At 34.3% G+C, this 21,156-nt stretch overlaps 3 protein-coding genes and 2 pseudogenes across 3 annotated transcripts in view; 2 read left to right on the top strand and 3 right to left on the bottom strand.

The window, feature by feature from the left end:
* LOC120149928 (putative clathrin assembly protein At2g25430) overlaps window positions 1–21,156 on the top strand; it is an 80,086-nt gene that overhangs the window by 48,247 nt on the left and 10,683 nt on the right.
* On the top strand, window positions 5,151–6,527 carry LOC120149999. Its single transcript, XM_039162698.1, has 4 exons — window positions 5,151–5,266; window positions 5,355–5,469; window positions 5,572–5,686; window positions 5,821–6,527. The coding sequence occupies exons 1-4, from the start codon at window positions 5,166–5,168 to the stop codon at window positions 6,525–6,527; spliced, it is 1,038 nt and encodes a 345-aa protein (XP_039018629.1). The 5' UTR covers window positions 5,151–5,165.
* Window positions 7,149–9,486, bottom strand: LOC120149931. Its single transcript, XM_039162641.1, has 3 exons — window positions 9,095–9,486; window positions 8,866–9,021; window positions 7,149–8,409 (listed from the first exon to the last, which is right to left on the bottom strand). The coding sequence occupies exons 1-3, from the start codon at window positions 9,431–9,433 to the stop codon at window positions 7,168–7,170; spliced, it is 1,737 nt and encodes a 578-aa protein (XP_039018572.1). The 5' UTR covers window positions 9,434–9,486; the 3' UTR covers window positions 7,149–7,167.
* Window positions 12,830–15,752, bottom strand: LOC120149932 (annotated as a pseudogene).
* Window positions 17,182–21,026, bottom strand: LOC120149927 (annotated as a pseudogene).

Raw genomic sequence — 21,156 nt, 5'->3', positions numbered from 1 at the left:
AAGTCTTTTGTTTGTGTGACAAGTTATTTGAATTATTTTTCAGAGGTGGAACATAAGCTAGGTTAGAGTGCGATATGACCGGTGTTTTGAAAATCAGATCAGATCGGTTCAATCGGGAATCGTTGACTGGTCCGGTTCATTCTACGGTTAAACCACTACTAGTGAACCGGAAGGAATCGTTGAACCAGTTGTGAACCGTTCAAACCGGATCGGACCGTGAACCGATTGAAAACCGATAGAACCGGCTGAGAACTCAAGTATTGCTAAGCCGAATCGAACTGAGTATTGCTGAGCTCGACTTGAACTCGAAAACTTTAAAAGTAAGTTCAACTTGACTCAAAAACTCACGAGCTAAAAATTATCAAGTTCAACTCGAGCTCGAAATATAATATTGAAACTTGAACTCAAAAAGACTCGAACTCAAAAAAAATTTAGAAGCTCGATTGAAGCCTGAAATTCGAGCTCAATTGAAGAGAAAGAATAGTTCGCACTGTGCTCAGCAAAATACTCCATGATTTTGAATGTCAAATTACCTCTATTATTTATAGAAGTCTCTTGGGATGCTCTTCTATGTTTTTTAGCCATGTGGGATTGTTTTGTTTTCATATTTTTACTCTTTAGACTTTTGTGATGATCTTCTATGTTTCTTAGCCATGTGTGATTTTTAAAAAAAAAATTTAAACCAAACGACATCGTATGTTATGATTTTTTTAGCCCCAAATTTATTTTTTGATTATAGTTATATAATTCTATTTTTATTTAATATGTTTTACCTTAAATATTATGTTGTAGTTGATTTGAATCATTTTGTTTCACTTGATTTTATGGTTTTTAACTTATATATGTTATGACTTGCTTTGAATATGACTTGTGATATAAAAAACTGTTTTTTATTAAATGTTTTTGGTATTTTTATTTAATTTTTTAAATAAATAATTAATTATGACGTTGTCCGGTTCTTCCGACCGGTCTGACCAGTTCAACCGGTTGAACCAATGAACCGGTAGCACGACCGGTTCGCTGACCGGTCCGGTTCTGAAAAATAATGGATATGACTGTAACACCCCCAACTCGTACCCGACCCGGATCTGAGTCCGAGGTGTCACATTGACTTTTAAAAAATTTACTTGTATAAAATAGTGAGTAATTTAAAACTTTTATACATGTAACTTATTCAAAAGATTTCCAGAACTATTCAGAGCTTAAATGTTTTTTTTAAAAACCGGTCAGAGCATATACAATTCAAAACATTAATTACATGCCAACTATTTTCAATGTATAAAATACATCTAATTCAAGACATCTTTTCTGATCTGATCTTCGGTAAGAAGTAACTGACTTGTCTTGCTCCACTTTGCTCTTTACACTTCTCACTTCTGTAACCTATGTGTGAAACAATCACACACTAAGTCTATGACTTAGTGAGGCAAATAAACATATAATATAAACTATAGCTTGTAATCATGCGTGAACAATTATTGCTATCACTCATACCCTTATTCATGTAACAAATCCCTATAACACATATACAATATATCATTACATGTAAGAACATATATACACACATATACTCATCACTCATTATTTCCATCTTTAGCCTTATTTCATTATCAATATTATTATCGTTTATATCACTTAATACATATCCTCTTATACCTAGTATTTTAACCAATATTTGACTCATTTAATCATACAATCCACATATCATCATATAAATCATATAATACAATTATAGCACAAAAGCATACAAGTCACATGTAATATGTTTGTTGTTATTTCTTTATTAGTCTATGTACACATGTGAGAACTATAAATATGTGAGTCTATAGAGGTTGTGCACTAATGCTGTCACCACAACTCGTATAAATGCACCGAAGTGTCACGTAGAATTGCACCGTAGTACCGTGTAGAAATGCACCGTAGTGCCGTGTAGAAATGCACCGTAGTGCCATATAAGATTGTCCCTAAGGACCATGTAGAAAATTCCTTAAGAATCATATACATATGCCAAGGATCAATTATGTGTCCCTAAAGACCTCACACATGTTCCAAAGAATACATATATGTCCCGAAGGACCGCATAGACCCTCGACTCTTGGCATGCCAATTATACCCCTAGCTCTCATGACACATAACATGGGCATTGTCATTTATGTCATTTCACATATTCATATATACACATAGTTCACTTAAACGTAGAACATTTTCATATGATTCACATTTACATGTCACATAGCTTATATACTTTCTCACGTAGTCATATAGATCCATGTCATATAACATATATCCAAAGTGCATATAATCACGTAGATCATATCATATAGCTTAGATCATTTCTCAGGTATTTATGTAAACATACATATCATATCTTGTTCACATATGATCATATATACTTCATATACAACATAGAAACACCTAGAACACTTTCACATAGTTTATATCAATTTTCAAAGTCCTTTCATATTACTTGATAACATATATCATATATATATATAATAACTTATATCATATCATCTACCTTATGCTCCATTTCTTTGTATTCCTTAGATTACATAAATTATGTTGTATTTATAAACATATATCATTTAATAGTATTTTATTTATGTATTAATTTAATCTATTTACTTAGTTCAATTTCATATATTCATTATAATCTTTTCATATAGCTCCATAGATCTTTAGCATATAACTTATCTTACATATTCATATCATCCATTTATATTCAAGTTTCCTAATTGATATACAATTCTCATTTCATTCTATAATTCAATCTTATTTAGTTCCCTTAACTCTCATTAAATCAAAAATCTCTATTAGGCATATACTGTTACACATGTTTACCTAGTTCCTATCACTTCTCATGAACTCACTTTCATCATATTTTCCTATTATTACATGTTTTATCCCATAACCATGTATTCACATAGTATTATATTTCATTATCATATGACTTATATTTATTCTCCTATGACTCTTCATAGACATCTATTTCTATTTCCATATATCTCTTGACTTACCTTCTATATTCCTATAATTTCATAACTTATTTTATATTCTCTCATTAACACTTAATAGTGTTTTTACATAAACCACATAGCACATATAAAAACATATCAATTCATATAATCAAACATACATACACTTCATATTGTTAACATACTTATAATCAAGACTTAATGAGCTATTACTATAGGAAATAGACTTATCACAAGTCCAATTTCCATATAATCTTATAAAAATAAGATGCACTCACCTTGGCCTAACTAAGTTCCAATCTACTTTTATGATTTCCTCTCTTTCGATCGAATCTTAACTTGATAATCGTTCTGGAACTTGTTCATGTTCGATATCTACATAATTATACATTAATACATATCAGTATCCCATTGGTATACTCTAATCCATCATTTCTTAGACCAAAAGAGATTTCTATTTCAATTTCCCCTTGAAGTGCATCGATGCATTCTACAGTGTATCGATGAATCCCTTAGCATGTGCATCGATGCACTCCTTATGCATTGATGCACTCCTTATGCATCGATGCACTAATTGCATTCGATGATTCCATTTTTAAGGGGTGCATCGATGCACTTCCTGTGCATCGATACACGCTGAACAATTTCTGGAAATTTACCCTTGATGCATCGGTACATGATGAATGTGTACCGATGCACACTAGCCCAAAATTCCAATTTATGCCCGAAAATCCACTCTTTTCAGCTTAATTACTTCATATATCATCCCCTTTCTTTTTCTTAACTTACATACTCATATTCAAACTCATTTCTATTCATTAATCACCTTTTTAACATCAAAATCGTATTCTCCATATGTAATTCAAGAATTACACTAAATTTTCAACATGTTCCAAATTCAGTTCTATTGCTTCTAACTTCTTAATTAGACCCTTGACAAGTCAAATTCATCCTTAGAACTTCAAAAACCTTTTTATAATAAAAGTTCATTTATAACCCCTTAATAGAAATTCCTTTCTAATTCTCTCTTCTTAGTGTTTTAAACTTATATAAGCTTTCATTAAGCTTATATAACCCCCAAAGACTCAAATCCAATTTAAAAATTCAAGAAATTAACAGCTAAATAAAACTTACATTTTCTCTTGGCTTCCACGTGAAGAAGAAGAAATGAGAAGAAGAGAACTCTGGAGAAATCTCTCCCTTTCCACGTGGTTCCATTTTCTTATTAAGGAAGAATAAAAATCTTACTTGTCAATTAACCATTTTACCCCTTAATTCATTACATAATTACTAAATAACTTTCATCATATATTTCCAATAAATCATTGAACTATTCAATTATCCTACTTTAATCACCAATTTTTGAAATTTTTCAATATAGTCACTAACCTGATATTGAGGATGTTACAATGACCATCCAAAGAATTTTAAATTTTTTAATTTTGACCCTTAATTTAAAAAAAATAATTTATTCCTCCAAAATTTTTAGAAATTCAAATTTAAATTTAAACTTTTTAATGTTCTTAATTAAATTTATTCCTACAATTTTTAAAAATTCCCATTAAGTCTCTCAAAATTTTAAAAATTTTAGTTAGATCCTAACTTTTTTGAAAAAAAAATATAAACTAAACCATTCAAAAAATTTAAAAATTATAATTTAAACCTCCAAAATTTTTAAAATTTTAAATTGACCCCCAAACTCTATTACCAAAATTTTTCACTTATTATTTCCCTAAATGTTAATGCCATTTTGAATATGTCATGTAGACAAAATGTTTTTTTAGAAAGAATCTTTCAAAAGATGTTATATATAGATGTGTCTTCGTTGACAAAAATAAGTATCGCTTTTTAAATTAAATTTTTTGTTATATTATTTTAATAAAAAAAGTAAAAATGTATTATTTTAATAATTTAACATATGTTGAGGGAGAGGGATGAGGCTAGGGGAGCAAGCATGTGTATGAGTGGGGGACAAACCAAACTCATCAATCAAAACATTTAGATAAAGGGTAAAAGAAATTATTGCACACGATAAAACAACAGCAGCAGTCAAGTCCCTTTCTTTCACTGCTTATTTGTTGCTTCATGCTTTTGTCTATTTGGCTCGCTGCTTGAACAAACCAAAATCCAAAAGCATTTGTTTCCCTTTGAAGAAACTAGAAGCCTCTGTCTGAAAGAATTCATTGGAAGATGTCTAGACTTGGTCCAAGACCTTATGCCTTTGAGAGAAAAGCTTGGCACACTGATACTCACCAACGCATGAGAGGTTCTCTTGTTCAAGAAATCTTCAGGTTTTTCCTTCTTTCTTCTAAAATTAATTTCTATCTCTGTAGATTTCTTTGTTTTCTCACTGATTTTATGTATGTGATGTTGTTTTAGAGTTGTGAATGAAATCCATAACTCATCAACTAAGAAGAACAAGGAATGGCAAGAGAAGCTCCCTGTCGTGGTCTTGAAAGCTGAAGAAATCATGTATTCAAAAGCAAATTCTGAGGTAAAAATGTTAACTTTTAAGTATTTGATCACTGTATTTATTGTTGTTTTTGCCATTTGATGGATTGGAAATCCAAACTTTGATGAAAAAAACTTTGCATAGGGTGAATACATGGACCTTAAAACCCTTTGGGATCGAACAAACGATGCTGTTAACACAATCATTAGACGAGATGAGAGTGTTGAAACTGGAAAGCTTCTTCAACCCTGTATTGAAGGTACCCTTTCATTTCTGTTTGAATTTTAGCTGAAATTTGCATATTTGCAATTTGAATCTTTCTGGGATTTTTTCTGTCTTAATTATGAACACCACTAATGGTTTATATTTTCTTTTGTTGTTGTTGTTTGTTAGCTGCTCTTAATTTAGGCTGCACGCCAAGAAGAACCAAGAGGAGCCAACGAAATTGTAGTCCAAGGTGTTACCTTAACTCGGCTACACAAGGAAATCTCATGGCTGACTCACATTGCTTGGCTAGGTTTACGAAACCCGCAACCGCGAATGTGATTCGATCGAGCTTTGAATCTCCGAAATACACTGACCGGGACGGTTATTACACCGGTTTTGCATCTGAGGATGGTTCTCTTCCTAGTAATAACCAATGCTTACCTTTAGAAAAGTATTCAGTTTATCCTCTTTACTATGGCGACGATCTTAAATCCGAAGAACTGAGGCATGGTTTCGGGATCTTCCATAAGTCGATTTCTAACACAGTCGAGCCTGCTAAGATGAGTGTTAGTCATAAGCTTCTTTCTCTTGACGTGGACTTCTCAAATAAGATGAACCAAATAGGTGTTAGAAAATCTTATAACAAACCATACCCCGGAATATCCTGTGATCTATCGTTGCAGTTGGGCTCTCTTTCAACACCTTGCCTTGGACGCGATCAGACTCAAGAAACCGATTCCATAATTGCAGAGTGGAACAGGTCCCCTGCAATTGGTAAAAGATTATCTTCCTCTCATAAGAGCAACAGATATGACCCTTTGAACTCTTCTCTGGAGTTGAATGAACTGATGAATGTGGATGCTGCAACGAGAAAGAGAAAGATGCTTTCATGATCCATCAACAGATCAGCAGTTTTGTCTTGTCCCCACCGCTTCCTTATGAGTCCCTCGACTTGAAGAGTGAAAATTGCAGGATCCTCGACTTCGGCCCCTTTAGACCATCAACATCTACTTTATGTGAATCAGCTAATATTTAGCGACTTTCAGATACATGAGGCAATCGACAGCAAACTAACGGGAGTGACTCTTTGATCCGCAATGTGGAAAGAATGTTGTCTTTTACATGTTTGTGCTTCCATGTATCAAAGGTTTGGATCAAGCAATGTTGATCTCATTCTTCAAATGTTTTGGCACCATCTTCCTTTGATACTAATTCGTTTAAACACTCAATTAACAAGTCGAAATCGTCTTTGGTTTTGATCAAGCTCGGTCAAACATATCGTTCTTCAGTGTCGAACAGATTTCCGAGACGGCCGATTATATTAGCTGCCTTGAGAACTGCATAACAATCTTTATCTTCGTGTCTCTCACATTCCAACCATGCGTAAGCTGCCATATAAGGTCATGCTTCCTAAATCAAATATTTGAACTTGGTTGATGCTCAGAATTAGTTGATACCCTCTAAAAATTTTATTATTTAAAGAAATAGAAAACTTTTATTATTAAAAAATCGTATAGAAAATTAATCACAGTGCTAAAACCTAAACACTGTACAATGTATCAACCCTGAGTCAAAAACACTCGTCAACTCGTTGCCATTGAAGTAGAAGAAGTATAATGAAATCGATTTGCAGTCGTCGGTGAGAGAAAACGATGAAACTCTGCCCTTTTTTTCTTCTTCCTCAAGCTCCTCAACTGTTATGGCCGCTAGAAATCTTTTTATATATTCCCTGCAACATTCTTTCCCACTGCATATCACCATCCCATCTTCTTCACTTCCCCCCACCTTCTTCCCATACATCAAACTCAAATCATCAAACTTCAACATGTACGCTTGCTTACAACCCTCGAATAGCCGCTCACCCAACGTATCGATTATGTAACACGCCTTCGATTCTACTTTTAACACGAAGAAATGATCGTTCCAACTGATAATGTACACCCTCGGCTGATCACGGTTGTTGCTGATTTCGTTCCATATCTCATCGAAAGACATTGCGCCTTTCAAGCACTCGAATCTCTCGGGGCTGAAGAACCCTGTAAATGATTTGTCTTGTGAAACGGTGACAGGCTTGTGATCGGCTTTTAGAACGGTCTCGAGATCGAAATGCTTGTCGGGGAAGGCATTGGTGTAAGCTATGTTGGAGCAGAGCTTACGCCATTGTGATGAACCTTCTGTTATGAGGTTATCGAATTCGAGCCTCGTTGGCATGGAGGCTTGGTTTGAATTGAGTCGGTGGGCAATGACGGAAACTAGTGCCGTGCAGGCACTCTCTCCGGCGGCTCTTTCGCTTCGTTGGTCGAACGATGCAAAGAACACTTCGGCTTTTAGCGTTGCTCGTCCGTCTCTGCTGAGTAATCGCTTCCCTTCCCAGCAATTTTCTCCGGTTTGAATCAACGGCTGTGTTTTCTTCTTCAACAATCTAAAACTTAACCGTCTTTTCTTCCATGAGAAGAGTCTTACCATGTTGTTCTGGGTTGGTTCCAACTGAGTTTCCAAACTTCGGAACGATTCTAACTCATGTCCTAAACTCAGCTCGCCGCTGTTACTTTCACTCGTGGTAGTAGAGTCATTCCCATGCAAACCATCTGAGTTGAATACCAGTGACTCGTCCGAGTCACAGGAATTCAAGTGACAGCTATCCTTTTTCTCCTTCTGCCGGGTTAAACTCTTCACTATTTTGAAGAATCCATCTTCCTTGATTGACTCGGCTGAGTTTTGGGCACCTCCTGTTTTGTCTGTAGAACCTCTGACCTCGGCAAAACTCACTAAAATCTAAAAAATAAAAAAGGAAAAAAATGTCAACCCGAGTTCATATAAAAAATATTCAAAAAAACAATCCAATGATAAATTAAGTATTCAATCAAATCCAGCTAAAAAAATCAATATTATTTATTAGTTTTATTTTTAAATTCAAATTTTATTTGATTATTTTAAAATCAAATCGATTTTATAAAATTCGAATTTAATGAAATTCTAATGAGTTTAACTCTGTTTAAGAACGACAAAATCCAAAGACGAAAACTCAATGATGTTATAAAAGTTGGTCTGTTTGTGGTTAGTCCCTCGACTATGCAAAACTTAATTGTTTAATCCTACTGTAAATATCAAATTTTAACATGATAAGGACTACAAGCATAGTTAGACCAAGAAATAAAATATTCGAAACAGAGAGAAGCCGTTGCTGGAAAAACGAGATAAAATCGATGACAAAAGAACATTGAAACTTACGAATAGAGAAGCTTCGACGACGACGCCGTCAACGTTTACCGCAACCGGAAGCTTCCGTTTAACGTCCGAACACTCCGTCACCGGAACCAGCTTTGCCAAATCCAGAGAAACCTTCCCGACCAACGCCAATTTACTCTTTGCTTCACAATTCTTTCCCTAAATCAAAAAGGAATCTGAATACCAAAACGGAAATCTTAAAAGGAAAATGGGATTTCTGTAATTTACGTACGTGCAATACATTGAACAAAACATCCCAAGAATCATTGGAAGCGACGGAGAAATCGCACACGTTTTCGAATTCGTCATCGTCCCATTCGATCGGTTTCCGATTCCCAAAAACTCTCTCGCTGCTGCGGTTCCTCTTGTGCCTCGAAGACGACGATATGTAAAACGAAGCCAATCTGCGTTTGGGTCCTTTCCAAACCGTTTCAAGAACCACGATTTTGGTATCATCGTCTCCTCCTCCTCCTTCCTCCTCGTTTCTGGTTATTCCTTCAAGTTTCAATGGCTTCACCTTCACGTGCAGCAATCTCTTCGACGGAGACGTCGGCCGCCACTTCATTTTCATTTTTAAACGAGGATGTGGGGATTTTCGGAAAGTTGTATTTATGAAAATGTCTTTTTGACTCGTTAAAATGTGTAAATAGACAGCGAGTCAGAATCACCGAGTTAGGGGAAAGGCGTGCGTGTTTTATTATTGTGGGCGCGAAAATCAAGTGTACTCATTGTGATCATTTGTTTTGCATACGTGGCCTGTTTTTATTGGTCTGATAACGATAGTAAAGAAGAGTTTTGGTAGAATGTTAAAACCAACATCAAAGAACCGATGGGGTACTTCCACGTCAGACGCGGGAATAGGCAATTCGACACGTGCGTTACGCGTAGGTTTTCAACTACACGGAAACGTATTACGGTTTTCTTTGTTCTGGATTTGCTTTTTCGGTCTAATTATGTTCCAAGTCCCTGGAGGCTTCTCCCGTTTGACATTAGATCTCTTTATTTTAATTTCAAGAATTCAATCTCTACTTTGAAAAAATGATAGATTAAATTAAGTTGAAATTTCATATCTTTATTTTTATTCTCTAGAATTTAATCTCATTTTTAAATATTAATTGTCGACACACATTTTCGTCCGACTTATATATTAATTTATGTGTTATTAATTATGGTATATAATGTATATGTATTATGTTATATAATATATACATACTATATTATATACTATAATTATATAGCCTATATTTTATTATTATGTATACATATTAATTTATTTTTTTCATTCATTTATAGAATAAGGCCAAAACCCAAATACAAGTGTTACACAATCAAATCCAGCAGCCCAAGTACAAATGGAGCCCCACAGACCCGGATCCGGATCCTGACCCGAGACCCGAGTCTATTGAAGTCTGACCCGAAACAGTTAGGTGCCGTTCCAGCTGCAACTCCTTCATTCCAACAAACTGAAATTCTCGGTACCCACTCAAGCAGAAAAACAACCAAGTCAGTAATTTCAGTCCTAATGGGAGTCTAAAACTGGATTGAAATCTAGCGCTATAAATATTCATGGAAATACACAAGATAGAAAAAAAGGATACGAGAATTATACATAGTATTCGGGGAAAAAACACAGAGAAATCAAAGGGAAAATAACGAAAACGCCGTTCGTAAGCTTAATCATCCGAGCTGCCCACAGAAAAAGAATGAAGAAATGGAAGTAGTTCGATCAAAGAGGAATTACAGTTCCAGCTAAGCACTTGAATCTTATCTGGATCTCAGGAGATTGGAAACGAGAGAGAGGCTGACGTACCTTCAAAGGACCTGGAGTTGATGCCTTTTTAGGACATCTGGCAAAGCTATCAAGGGGCGATACCAAATTTTGTATTAGCAAGCATTATAGAGATTTTTCAAAGCTTAACCAGGAACCAAGCTGTCGAGCAAAAACCCAAACTTTGTGTTTTGTGTATGTAAAGGTTGAGAAATCCATATTTAGAAAATGTGGGATAGTGGTTTGAGGAAGGTTCAATCTTTTGTAGTGTTTTCACTTTGGCCATGTTTAAAGTTTTGGTTTTATTTTGAACCTTCTAATTCATTTAAATTTGCGTCTTGATTCTATGTTTTTTTTTAAATTCATTTTCGTTTAGTAGTGCGTGATCTAAGCCATTTGTGTTGATATGGAATATACTTGATTCATGCATGTCTTTGTTCCTTATTAATTTTATTTCCTTATTCTTTTGATTAGTTTTTATTTTTAGCCATGAATATATGTTTTACTTTACTTTTATTTTGAGTTTCCATGTACTTTTCCCCTTTAAACTTGGTATATCTTAATTTCTAGATTAGCTCGTGATTCCATGGTATTTATTTTAGCCTTAATTTTGGAGGTTACTTGACTGTGATTCAAAACTATCAGCCTTCCTTTATTAGGTAATCACTTTGAATAATTAGGGAATTTCTTAAAATAGTTTCTGCTTCTGCTTGAGGTTTTTTTATTATTCGATTAAAATATCAATAGTTATTTAGCATGAATATTTAGAGCCTCAAGTTTAGTATTAGCTTTATTAAGTCATCTAATTCCATAATTTGACACTTTAGTTAGACGAAACCTTAATTAACCTATTAGCATAATTAGGTCAATAATCGATTGTTTGATTGCATAATTTGGTTTCAAAAAAATGAAGACAATGTTGATTTATTTAATAGTTGTTTTCTATTTCTTATCTAACATTTTCGACTTTTTTTTCCAACCAATCAAAGGTAAGTAATTTGAATTGGATTTTTAAATTTCAATTTAAGTTTTTAATGTTCGCAATTAAAGACAACTGATAAATTAATTGGTACTGAAAGGGCGGTTCAGGGGTGCTAATCCTTCCTTGACCGTAACTGACTCTCGAACCCGACACGTTTCTAGTACAACGCAGATCAAGTAAGATGGTGTCCGACCCACCTTAATTCATTTTAAAGTGGTCGGTGACGACTCCAATTCATTTAATCTAAGTCGAAACTCAATTCCGGACGCAACCGAAAAACGGTTGCGACAAATATCAATTGAAATTTGATTGAAATAGTAGATAGATTACATTCCTAGAATTATAAGCAGATGGGCTAAATTTTAAAATATGAAGGGTAAGGAGATTGAGAATAAATTATACCTTTTTCCTTTTTATTGATAAATTAAAAAACATGTGGATTTGTTCGTAAGCTTTCAAGCAAAGTAACTTAAAAACGGCTAAGGATTAAGGAAAGCTTAGCTTGAGTGCGGTCCACGTGCAAAAAATGTTTTTCCGCAAATTTTCTTTATGCTGAAATACTATAAAACCTTGGGGTAAAGTAAACAAATAGTCATTTGACTATAAGATATTATTTTATTAAGTTTCCTATTAATAAAATGTTTCTTTATTAAATTTTGGATTATTAAAAGTTACAAAACGGTCACTGATTATTCATATATTTTAAATTCATCTTTTTTTTTTATAAAAGTTATAGGCAGTCTAAAATAGACGTTAACCTATTAATTAAAATATGATAAAATATGATCTTATAATCTTAAACGATTATTATATCTCAATAAGCATGTTAATATCCAACTTAAACGACTCAAGACTATTAAAATTTTAACAAAAAAAGATGAACTTGAAACATAATAAATAATTGAATGATCATTTTGTAACTTTTAAAAATCAAAAGACTCGACATAACAATATCCTATAATCGAGGACCATTTATGTACTTTACCCAAAATCTAAATGTTCAAATAAAGAAATTTTTATTTCAAAACCAATATCATTTAGTTTTAAGAATGAACATATAATTTTATGTTGGATCACAAACATATAAATTTATATTATAAATTTAAGATGATCAAACTATAAGTTAATCTTTTCTATTAACATTTTTTTTTATTCGCAAAACTTCAAAAAAGATATTTATAGATGAATGTGAAAAAATAATCAAATTTAAAGATAAAATTAGATTTCATTTCTAGAAATTTAGAGTGGCCCAACTCCAGGCGCTGCCAAGTCATTGCTATCTTTGATGGGTGATGCAACTAGGAAAGAACTGAAGGAGTAGACGCGGCACGCTCGGCACCAGGAGGCAGGGGAGTTGGCGTCTATGAGGGTACCAGGCAAGGCAAGGCAGGGCAGGGCCACAGAATAAGGCGAAGGTGAAGAACTAGTTGACGTGATTCTGATCTTGCAGCGGGGGCGGACCCTGGGAACTGAGAAGAATAAAAATTGGTTAACAAATACAACAATTAACAACTAAGATCAACTTCACGAGGCCTCGGCATCATTCCAGGAAAGGATACAGGGTCAATAATCATAAGTCGTATCAAATTATCTAATGTCTCAACTAAAAGCCGATAATGATTTGCAGTAACACCCAACTAGATACATTATTACATAGATACAGGCTCCTGCTTTCTTGCCACTGAAAACATACAAGTTATGTACTTATAAAATTCCAACGTCTAAATATTAAATAGAAGAGAAAAAAGCATAATAGAAAACAGATATTCTTCAGATTTTACAAATCATGTCAGAACTAAAATCTAACTCCTGAGGAAAATAGTCATTTAAGTCTTTGAAACCCTTTCGTTTTTAAATTCCTTTTGAATCCTTGTTTCACATCATATCTTCATCTATTCCCCAAATAATCAGTACGAAATAAAATCCATCAATCCATAGATGATGTTTATTTTACTTCTGATAATTATTTTCTAGTTGGAAAAAAAACTGTTGAAGGAAGCAAAAGCAGAGCCAACCAAAGAAGGGAAAGGGATAAGTTGGAGAAGGATGAGGATATTTGAGATTTATTGGATTGGTGGAAATCTCTGATAACATGCTTAAAAATTTACAGGCGGTGGTTTCATAGACATGAAAGAAAGGCTGAGTTAAGAGTTGAAATTTAGAGCAGATATAAGAATCCAATGTGGAAAACAATGCTGTTTTGGCTCAAAATAATTGGATGGGATCCTCACTAAAGTGGTAGAAAGGGCCTATAGAATAATTTCTCCTAGTGGTTGTGCAACTAAAAACTGGATTGTCAGGAGCCTCTAGTTCAAGAAGAAATAACCACACCAATCAAAATTCATATAGATAAAGAGAGTCATACCTTGTCCTCAACAAGCATGCTTGTCAAGAAATGCTTTGGCCAGGTTACTGAAGCTTACATTTACAGTTTGAGCTTCGGCATAACGCTCAATGACATCAATTACTTCAGGCTTCAAAATCTCCTCACTGTTAGACTTGTTACAAAGATAATAAAGGGCCCCCAGAGCGTAATTCACCTGATAATCAATTGTTTCTCAGATGTGTATGCATTTACAGAATCAATCACAAGAAGATTTAATTGAATTACCGTATTATATCGCATCAGGTAAAGTGATGTTGTTTACTAATATTTGCATGCCTAAGGGTGTTTCCTTATGCAATTCTGTCCTAAGCTCAACCAACTCACTTAAGGACCAACTAGATGTTAGCTAGGTGTTCTATCAGATAATTTACTCTCCGGTTCACCTACTTACAATCTTAGAGGGGGTGGGGGGAGAGAGGTACAGTGAATTTAGCATAATCCATCTCATGTATATCTCTAACAACTCAGAGAATTAAGGATGGAAAGAAAAAATAACCAAGAAGAGAAGCTTCCCCACTCACTGTGTTTCTGACTGGGCTTGATAAACACTGAACGACAAGAGGGATTCCTCCACACTGAGTAATAACAGCGGCATTAGCTGGATCTGCAAGGAAAAAATGTACTCATGATGAACGGGTCATCATAATTCATAAAGAAAGAGAACCGTAACTATAGAACTAAAAGCCAGACTTACCCACACAAGAATTGCAGACGCCTCCCATTCCAAATTCACAAGATTCTCATTTGGTTCTGTTATGCAATCTAGGAAGAGATGCAAACATTAAGCTGCTAAGAAAGTAAGGTGTTAATGTGACAGAAAAAGTACTTGATACACTAATCAAATTTGAGAGACAAATAATTTCACAGAAAACATGAATTTGAACCTGACGCAGGAATGAATAATTATATGGATCATAGGCAAAGTTTGCCAAATTTGCAGCGATCTTCTCCTTTGTTTCTGTGGAAACAAATACCCGTTCAGTTAAGAATTATGAACAGAATCGGAAAAATATGCCAAATTGGAACACACTAAATCTGACAAGTCAGGAATTATTGATACATTCTTCCAAACAAACTACATGTATTAAACAAGCATACGAACCCAGAATTATCTGGTAATGTTTTCACTCATTCTGAACAAGCAATTAAATCCCCAAGTATGAAAGTTTGACTGAAAATAGTAAATTAACCCATAAAATAAGTTCAATTAATCTAAGGGGAGATTATTGACAAAAGGTCTCGAACATAAGCAACGACGGAAGCTCTAAAGATTAAGCATACCTTCATCAGTTGTGTTCTGAAACTGATTCACCAATTCCTAAAGCGAAATGGGTAAACAAGAATTAATGAATTGTTTTCCTATATGCTGCTTTACATGAAATTGTATACCCAGAAACCTTGTGTAAAATACAGATACCCAAATATTCGAATCGAAAACAAAAGAGGAAAAAAGGTTACCTGAAGATATTGGAGCCTTGAAGTTCCATATTTTCCAGTTCTTTCGTCTTGTCTTTTATCATTGGTAAACATGACGCGTGTTTATACGAATCTACATGCAGCAAAAAAAAAATCAAGTTTAGATAGAAAAGGTTCGAAGCATGCAGTTTTTATTTCCTAATCAAAGTTTGACGAGAAAACATACAAATTGATTTGGAGAAGCCTATGTTCCAGTTCCAAAATGGGCAAAAGGGTAACCTTAAAATAACTAAAAGGATGAAAATTTAGAGGCTTTTCAGTTTGTAAGGATGGCTATAGCTGGGTTTTGCTTGTTCTCAGATCCAAGAGAAGAATAGGGTCAAGTACATCTATAGTTATTGTGTCTTTGGTCGGGGATGTGAACATGGGAATGAAATCTACATTTTTCGTTTGATTAGTTGAGAATGTCATTTTAGGTAATCTTATATTATTAATAGTGAATTTTTTTGGTATATTACTGAAAATGTCATTATCTCTCTTTCCTCAGATATTGTTGGATTATCATCGTTTTGGACTAAAATGTCCTTAATTTTTTTTCTTTAAAAAATATACTTATTCTGTAATTGAATAATAAAAATTATATAAATGTTAAATTATAAATTTATTTTCAAATTATTTTAGATTTACAAAAAAATTATAATTAAAATTTTATATGAAGTTCAGTAGTTAAAATAAAATTTTATCCTTTCATTAAACCTTTTTATATTTTAATTTTGTAAAAAAAATTATATAAATTTTATGAATTTAATTATTTTTAAATAAAATATATAAATATTTTCTAAATTGTTAAAAAAACAAATATATAATAAGGATAGTTTGGTCAAATATACATTCCAATAATCTTTTATTCCTTTAACCAAACACAATAATCTTACATTCTTGTTAAACAAACCAAACACAAAATACAATATTCCCAATAATCCTATTCCCTGATAATCTTTTATTTCCACTGGTAATCTTACATTTCGTTAACCAAACGCACCCTTAAAGTAATAAGGTGAAGTTTGAAGGCAAATTTAGGGAAATATTGTGGGCAGAAAAATAAATAGAAGAATGTGGTCAAGTAAAAAAATATTTAAGAATTTATAATATTTATTGTATCTACTCGTCACGTGCATACGACAAATTATATAATAGTATATTTATTTTGTTAAGAATAAAAATAAGAATTTGACATTTTTCTGCCCTGGATACAAAAAAATATATATTATTATTTAATATATATCTTTAAATATATGATGTATAATTATATTATTATCTCCGATAAAGTAAAATTAATTTTTTTTATCATAAATTCAAATCTAACTCGATATTTTTCTTTAAAAAATTAATTCGACCCAACTCACATCCAAATTAAAAAAAATGTCTACTCTTATAAATCGGGTCACGTCGAAACCATCGATTTAGTTTTTCTGCCTAATTACAACTAATTTCAAATTTTCTAAACTAATTACATTCTAACAATACTACGTGACGACAACGGTGTACGGATAAAGGGTTTCATGTTGAAGATTGAGAGAACGGACAATCTAAAAGCATGATTGTAGGGTACCCTACATGGTTTGATTGTGGAGTAATAAGTTCCTAGTGTTGGTGGAAGAAATGCAAGAACTGATGAATATTCGTATTCAACAATCAGATAATAAACAGTTTTAAATTCTTATTTGGAAAGGTTTTACAAGGGATGCATGGCCTTTCCCGAAACAGTATATACACCATTGTTGATCATCATTATTTACCATATCAGAGCAAATATGAAACCACCTATGTGGTTAAGATAGGAGGAAGGTATTCGGATTTGGTGCCAAGAACACGAGCTTTCGTGTCCGGGAAAAACTCCGTGTTCGGCAGCGTCGTAATGCCTCCGGTATTGCTGATTTCGATCGGATACCGAAGCAGGTGACCAGGCAGATCTTGCACCACTGTATCACTTGAATACATATCCCATAACTCATCAGCTGTGGCATTGACTGTGTTAACACATTGAAGACTTTCTGGATTCTGGAAACTATTGTGAAGTAGTCCAAGGTGCTCTTGCCACAATGCAATTCGGAAGCCGTAGATTTGACCCTTGGCTCGTTGCCGATCGGTTGCGATATGATGCGGTTGAAATGCTCCCATGGCGATCTCGGAATCTCTCCCACCATCCATTGATCTCTGGTTGATGTTGGCAGATCCAATTATAATGTACTCATCATCAACTGTAACAAAAAAGTTCAATTGTAAGCTAAAGTTGTAATGTACATGAATGAAGATTATCATGATTCGTCGCATACCGATCATCATCTTCGCGTGAACGTAGATCATGAATCGTCGTGCCTGCTGTGCTCGAGCGTAATCCGAACCAGGTTCTGGTTTTTCAGTAGGTACATATTCTCCAACCTTTTTGGTCTCCTTGTTTCCAAGGCAGAAAAATGTCAAATAGTCCCTGGGTTTTGCATTGAGTCCCTTTTTGTTAAGAGCCTGAGTAATATCAGTGTACATCATCTCCATTGTTCTCCTTTGCCAGTCTAAAATTGCTTGAACGGATCCACTCTCTGGTATACCTTCAGGCCACATCGGATTACGATGTAGACGGTGAACCTTTCTCCGGCTTCGATTTTACTCACAATTTTCAGTGAAAGCTCCTTTGGTATGAGATGCAGAGCACCAATGTCTTCCACCTTGATATCTTGTGATTTCCATCCGAATGAGCTTCCTAGGAAGTACTGATTTTCAATGTAAATGAAACTCTTTGCTCGTCGGATAGCGTTGATATACGCGTCCTGGATGCTCCGATCGATGGTTGCATCTTTTCCACTGACAAGGCCTAATTTGGCAACTTGGTCCGGTGCTTCAGGAAAACCAGCAGCTGCCCCACCATCAATGGACCTGAATAACTGAACGTTCCATGTTTCAGCGTCGTTAGACGTCGTGATCGGTGTCGTCGCTTGAATCATGATTTCATCGAGCTTGCTTCGGGGAATCAGGACATCGGTTCCGACTTGCTTCTGCCATCGCTGCTCGAAATTATACAACACATCCCAAGCAACCGGACCTTCTAACTTGCAATGAATATCATGCCACGGCTCCCTTGGACCGCCTTTTTTTATCGAAGAACCGGTGAAATTCGGCTGATGGAAATCATTCCGATGGACCGTTTCTAGAGTACTGAACAGAGGATGCTCTTGAGTATCGTATCTCCCGTCGCATAGATCGATGCCGCCAATAAAACTAACGACGGTTCGCTTCCCGGACCTTTCGCCGGGCAATTCGCCATCGACGACCACCGTCTTTTGATGGTGAGTAAACATGGAAGCCGTCTCAAAGCCCTGAAAAATACTCTTCCCATCATCTGGATTCCGAGGGCACAAAACACAATTAACCTTCGTGTTCTTGAAGTAATCAGCCGTTTCTTGATCATGAGTCGCCATTAAACCATCCTTTTTAAACTCCTCAACCGATGTTCTATCATCCCAAACAAGCATCAAAACCGTCACACCTTCATCGGCCTTATCTTTAAGAAGTTGTCCGAGCGTCCGATCTCCGCCGGGCTTCGGCCGTCTCGGATCTCTCACCAGCGTTATCTCGGTGTACACTGACCACCCGGTTATATATATCAAATGCTTCGCATTGCAGATCGCATCGAAGATATCTTCCCACATCGATGCGCCTGAAAACGCTCATCTCTAGCCAAAGACAGCAAAGGGAAATCATCTTCAACATGAGCATCCTGGTAAAGCGTGACTTTACATCCCCGTCGTTGGCTGAAGAACGTGTATGGAACTCCTTCGAACTGTGGATTTTTTATCCCTCGAGACCAGTTAGATCTCCGGTGACGTTGAAGAACTGGAGCTGGACATGGATTTTGGAATCTCCATGGATGGGATCACGATTTTCGTCCAAGATACTGACCCACCGGTCGGTTACTTCCCCGTCGATGATGTCTTCGACGGGAATGTAAGCTCTTCCGACGAGCGTTGCACCGATGGGGTTATCGTATTTGACCGTGAAGACGATGCTTGAGATCAAGTGTCCACAGTAGATGTGGAAATTCTCGTCCCATTTAGGTCCATGGCCTTCTTTTTCTATCATTCTGGTCCTTGCAACCCTTGCTTTGTCTAAATCGACCGTTGCATAGATTTTGGAATCAGTAATCTGCAACATAATTTGGACATGTTATTAAGAATGTCTCAAATAATTTGATTCAATTCAATTTGATATTAAAAAAAATTGATTTAACTCGTTTTTAATAATTTGAAATATAAATAAAATAATTATTTTTTTAATAATTAATGAATTGATTTTTAAATTTAAGTCGAATCCTTCAACTCTACATGATATATGTATATCACATATGAAAATATAGGAAGATATATATATATATATATATATATAAGTACATAGTATATGATCATAGAAAATCGTTTCAATTAGAATCAATTAGAATCGTAACATTATAAATATTTAAAATCAAATTTAAACATAAACTCGAATAATTTGATTAGAATAAAATTCAAATAAATTTTAAATTATAAAATAAGAGTAACTCAAAATTTTTTGATTCAACTCAATTTGATATTTAACCCTATTAAGAAGGTTTCATAATCCAAGAAAGGTCAAATTTTGGCTTTGGAACCTCTACTATATATGTTAAAATTATGGATTGGGTCTTATACTTTAATTTAATATTATCTGATCCTCCTACTTTTAAAACATTATTAATTAGCTCAAATTGTAAAAATAAAAACAAAAAATTGCTGTAAATTAAAATATAGGGACTAAGTGCAAACTTTTCAATGATAGAGAAAAATAAAATAAAATTGAGATTTTGTAGGATTATTACAGATTGGCAAAGCAGGAGTTTCTTGAGTTGGGCTATCAGTACTTTCCCTCGCTGCAATAGTCCAGCATCCTCCAAAATTCAAGAAATGAAAAAACATTATATGCTTAGAATTTATGGAAAAATGTTTATTAAATTTTTTAAAATAAATGTTTAAGTATAAAAAGGAAAAAAAAAGAGTTTAAAAATTTATCAATGAAACATACCAATTTCTTAATGAATGATATAAATAATTATAATAAAATATTAAACACCTAAAATTAAAAAACCAGTATAATTTAAATATTTATTTTATAAAGCTATTTGTTTAGTAAGTTATGTTTATTTATTAGATAGAATAATGTATACGTAATTTAGCCTAGAAGCCTAGTTTTCAATAAATTGTTAAACTTTTGTAGTTTACTTCAACCATAATGCGTATAATTTATAGGAGAATATTTGATACACATGAATAAAGTTTCGACTTCACAAATATGTATATTCGAATGTCATTCAAATGATCTTAAATTCTAAACTTTGATTTTATAATCTTAAACCGAATGTATGTAATGTCCATAATAGTTAAAAGATCACTTACCTTGCTGAACAATCCTGCATAGAACCTCAGCCTATCGATCTCATACACTGTCACATTAAGAGTCCCGTGGAGCAAATGGGGCGCCATTGTTGGCCTGCAAACACCTGGGATTTGGTCAGGGACTGTAATGAAAAAGATAAAGAAATAGATGGATCCCTCACAGGATTTTACGGATTGTAGACAGTCTGGGGGAAGAAGGGATTTATAGTATGAGCAAGATGTGGGATAATTCCTCCAAGAATCCTTCCTTGTTGATCGATGAGACGAATCAAGAGAAGCTGAG

Source organism: Hibiscus syriacus, unplaced genomic scaffold, assembly GCF_006381635.1.
Source record: "Hibiscus syriacus cultivar Baekdansim isolate YM2019G1 unplaced genomic scaffold, ASM638163v2 tig00111013_pilon, whole genome shotgun sequence".
In the NCBI taxonomy this organism is placed as follows: domain Eukaryota; kingdom Viridiplantae; phylum Streptophyta; class Magnoliopsida; order Malvales; family Malvaceae; genus Hibiscus; species Hibiscus syriacus.
This window is presented reverse-complemented; position numbering and strand designations above follow the sequence as displayed.

Bases quoted from the DNA above. Each gene is read 5' to 3' on its own strand.
- LOC120149999 (XM_039162698.1), top strand. From the start codon at position 5,166: ATGTCTAGACTTGGTCCAAGACCTTATGCCTTTGAGAGAAAAGCTTGG. The intron at 5,267-5,354 runs GTTTTTCCTTCT...ATGTTGTTTTAG, and splicing joins CTTGTTCAAGAAATCTTCAG to AGTTGTGAATGAAATCCATA. The intron at 5,470-5,571 runs GTAAAAATGTTA...AACTTTGCATAG, and splicing joins ATTCAAAAGCAAATTCTGAG to GGTGAATACATGGACCTTAA.
- LOC120149931 (XM_039162641.1), bottom strand. From the start codon at position 9,433: ATGAAAATGAAGTGGCGGCCGACGTCTCCGTCGAAGAGATTGCTGCAC. The intron at 9,022-9,094 runs GTACGTAAATTA...TTTTTGATTTAG, and splicing joins TTTTGTTCAATGTATTGCAC to GGAAAGAATTGTGAAGCAAA. The intron at 8,410-8,865 runs GTAAGTTTCAAT...TTTATTTTTTAG, and splicing joins TCGTCGAAGCTTCTCTATTC to ATTTTAGTGAGTTTTGCCGA.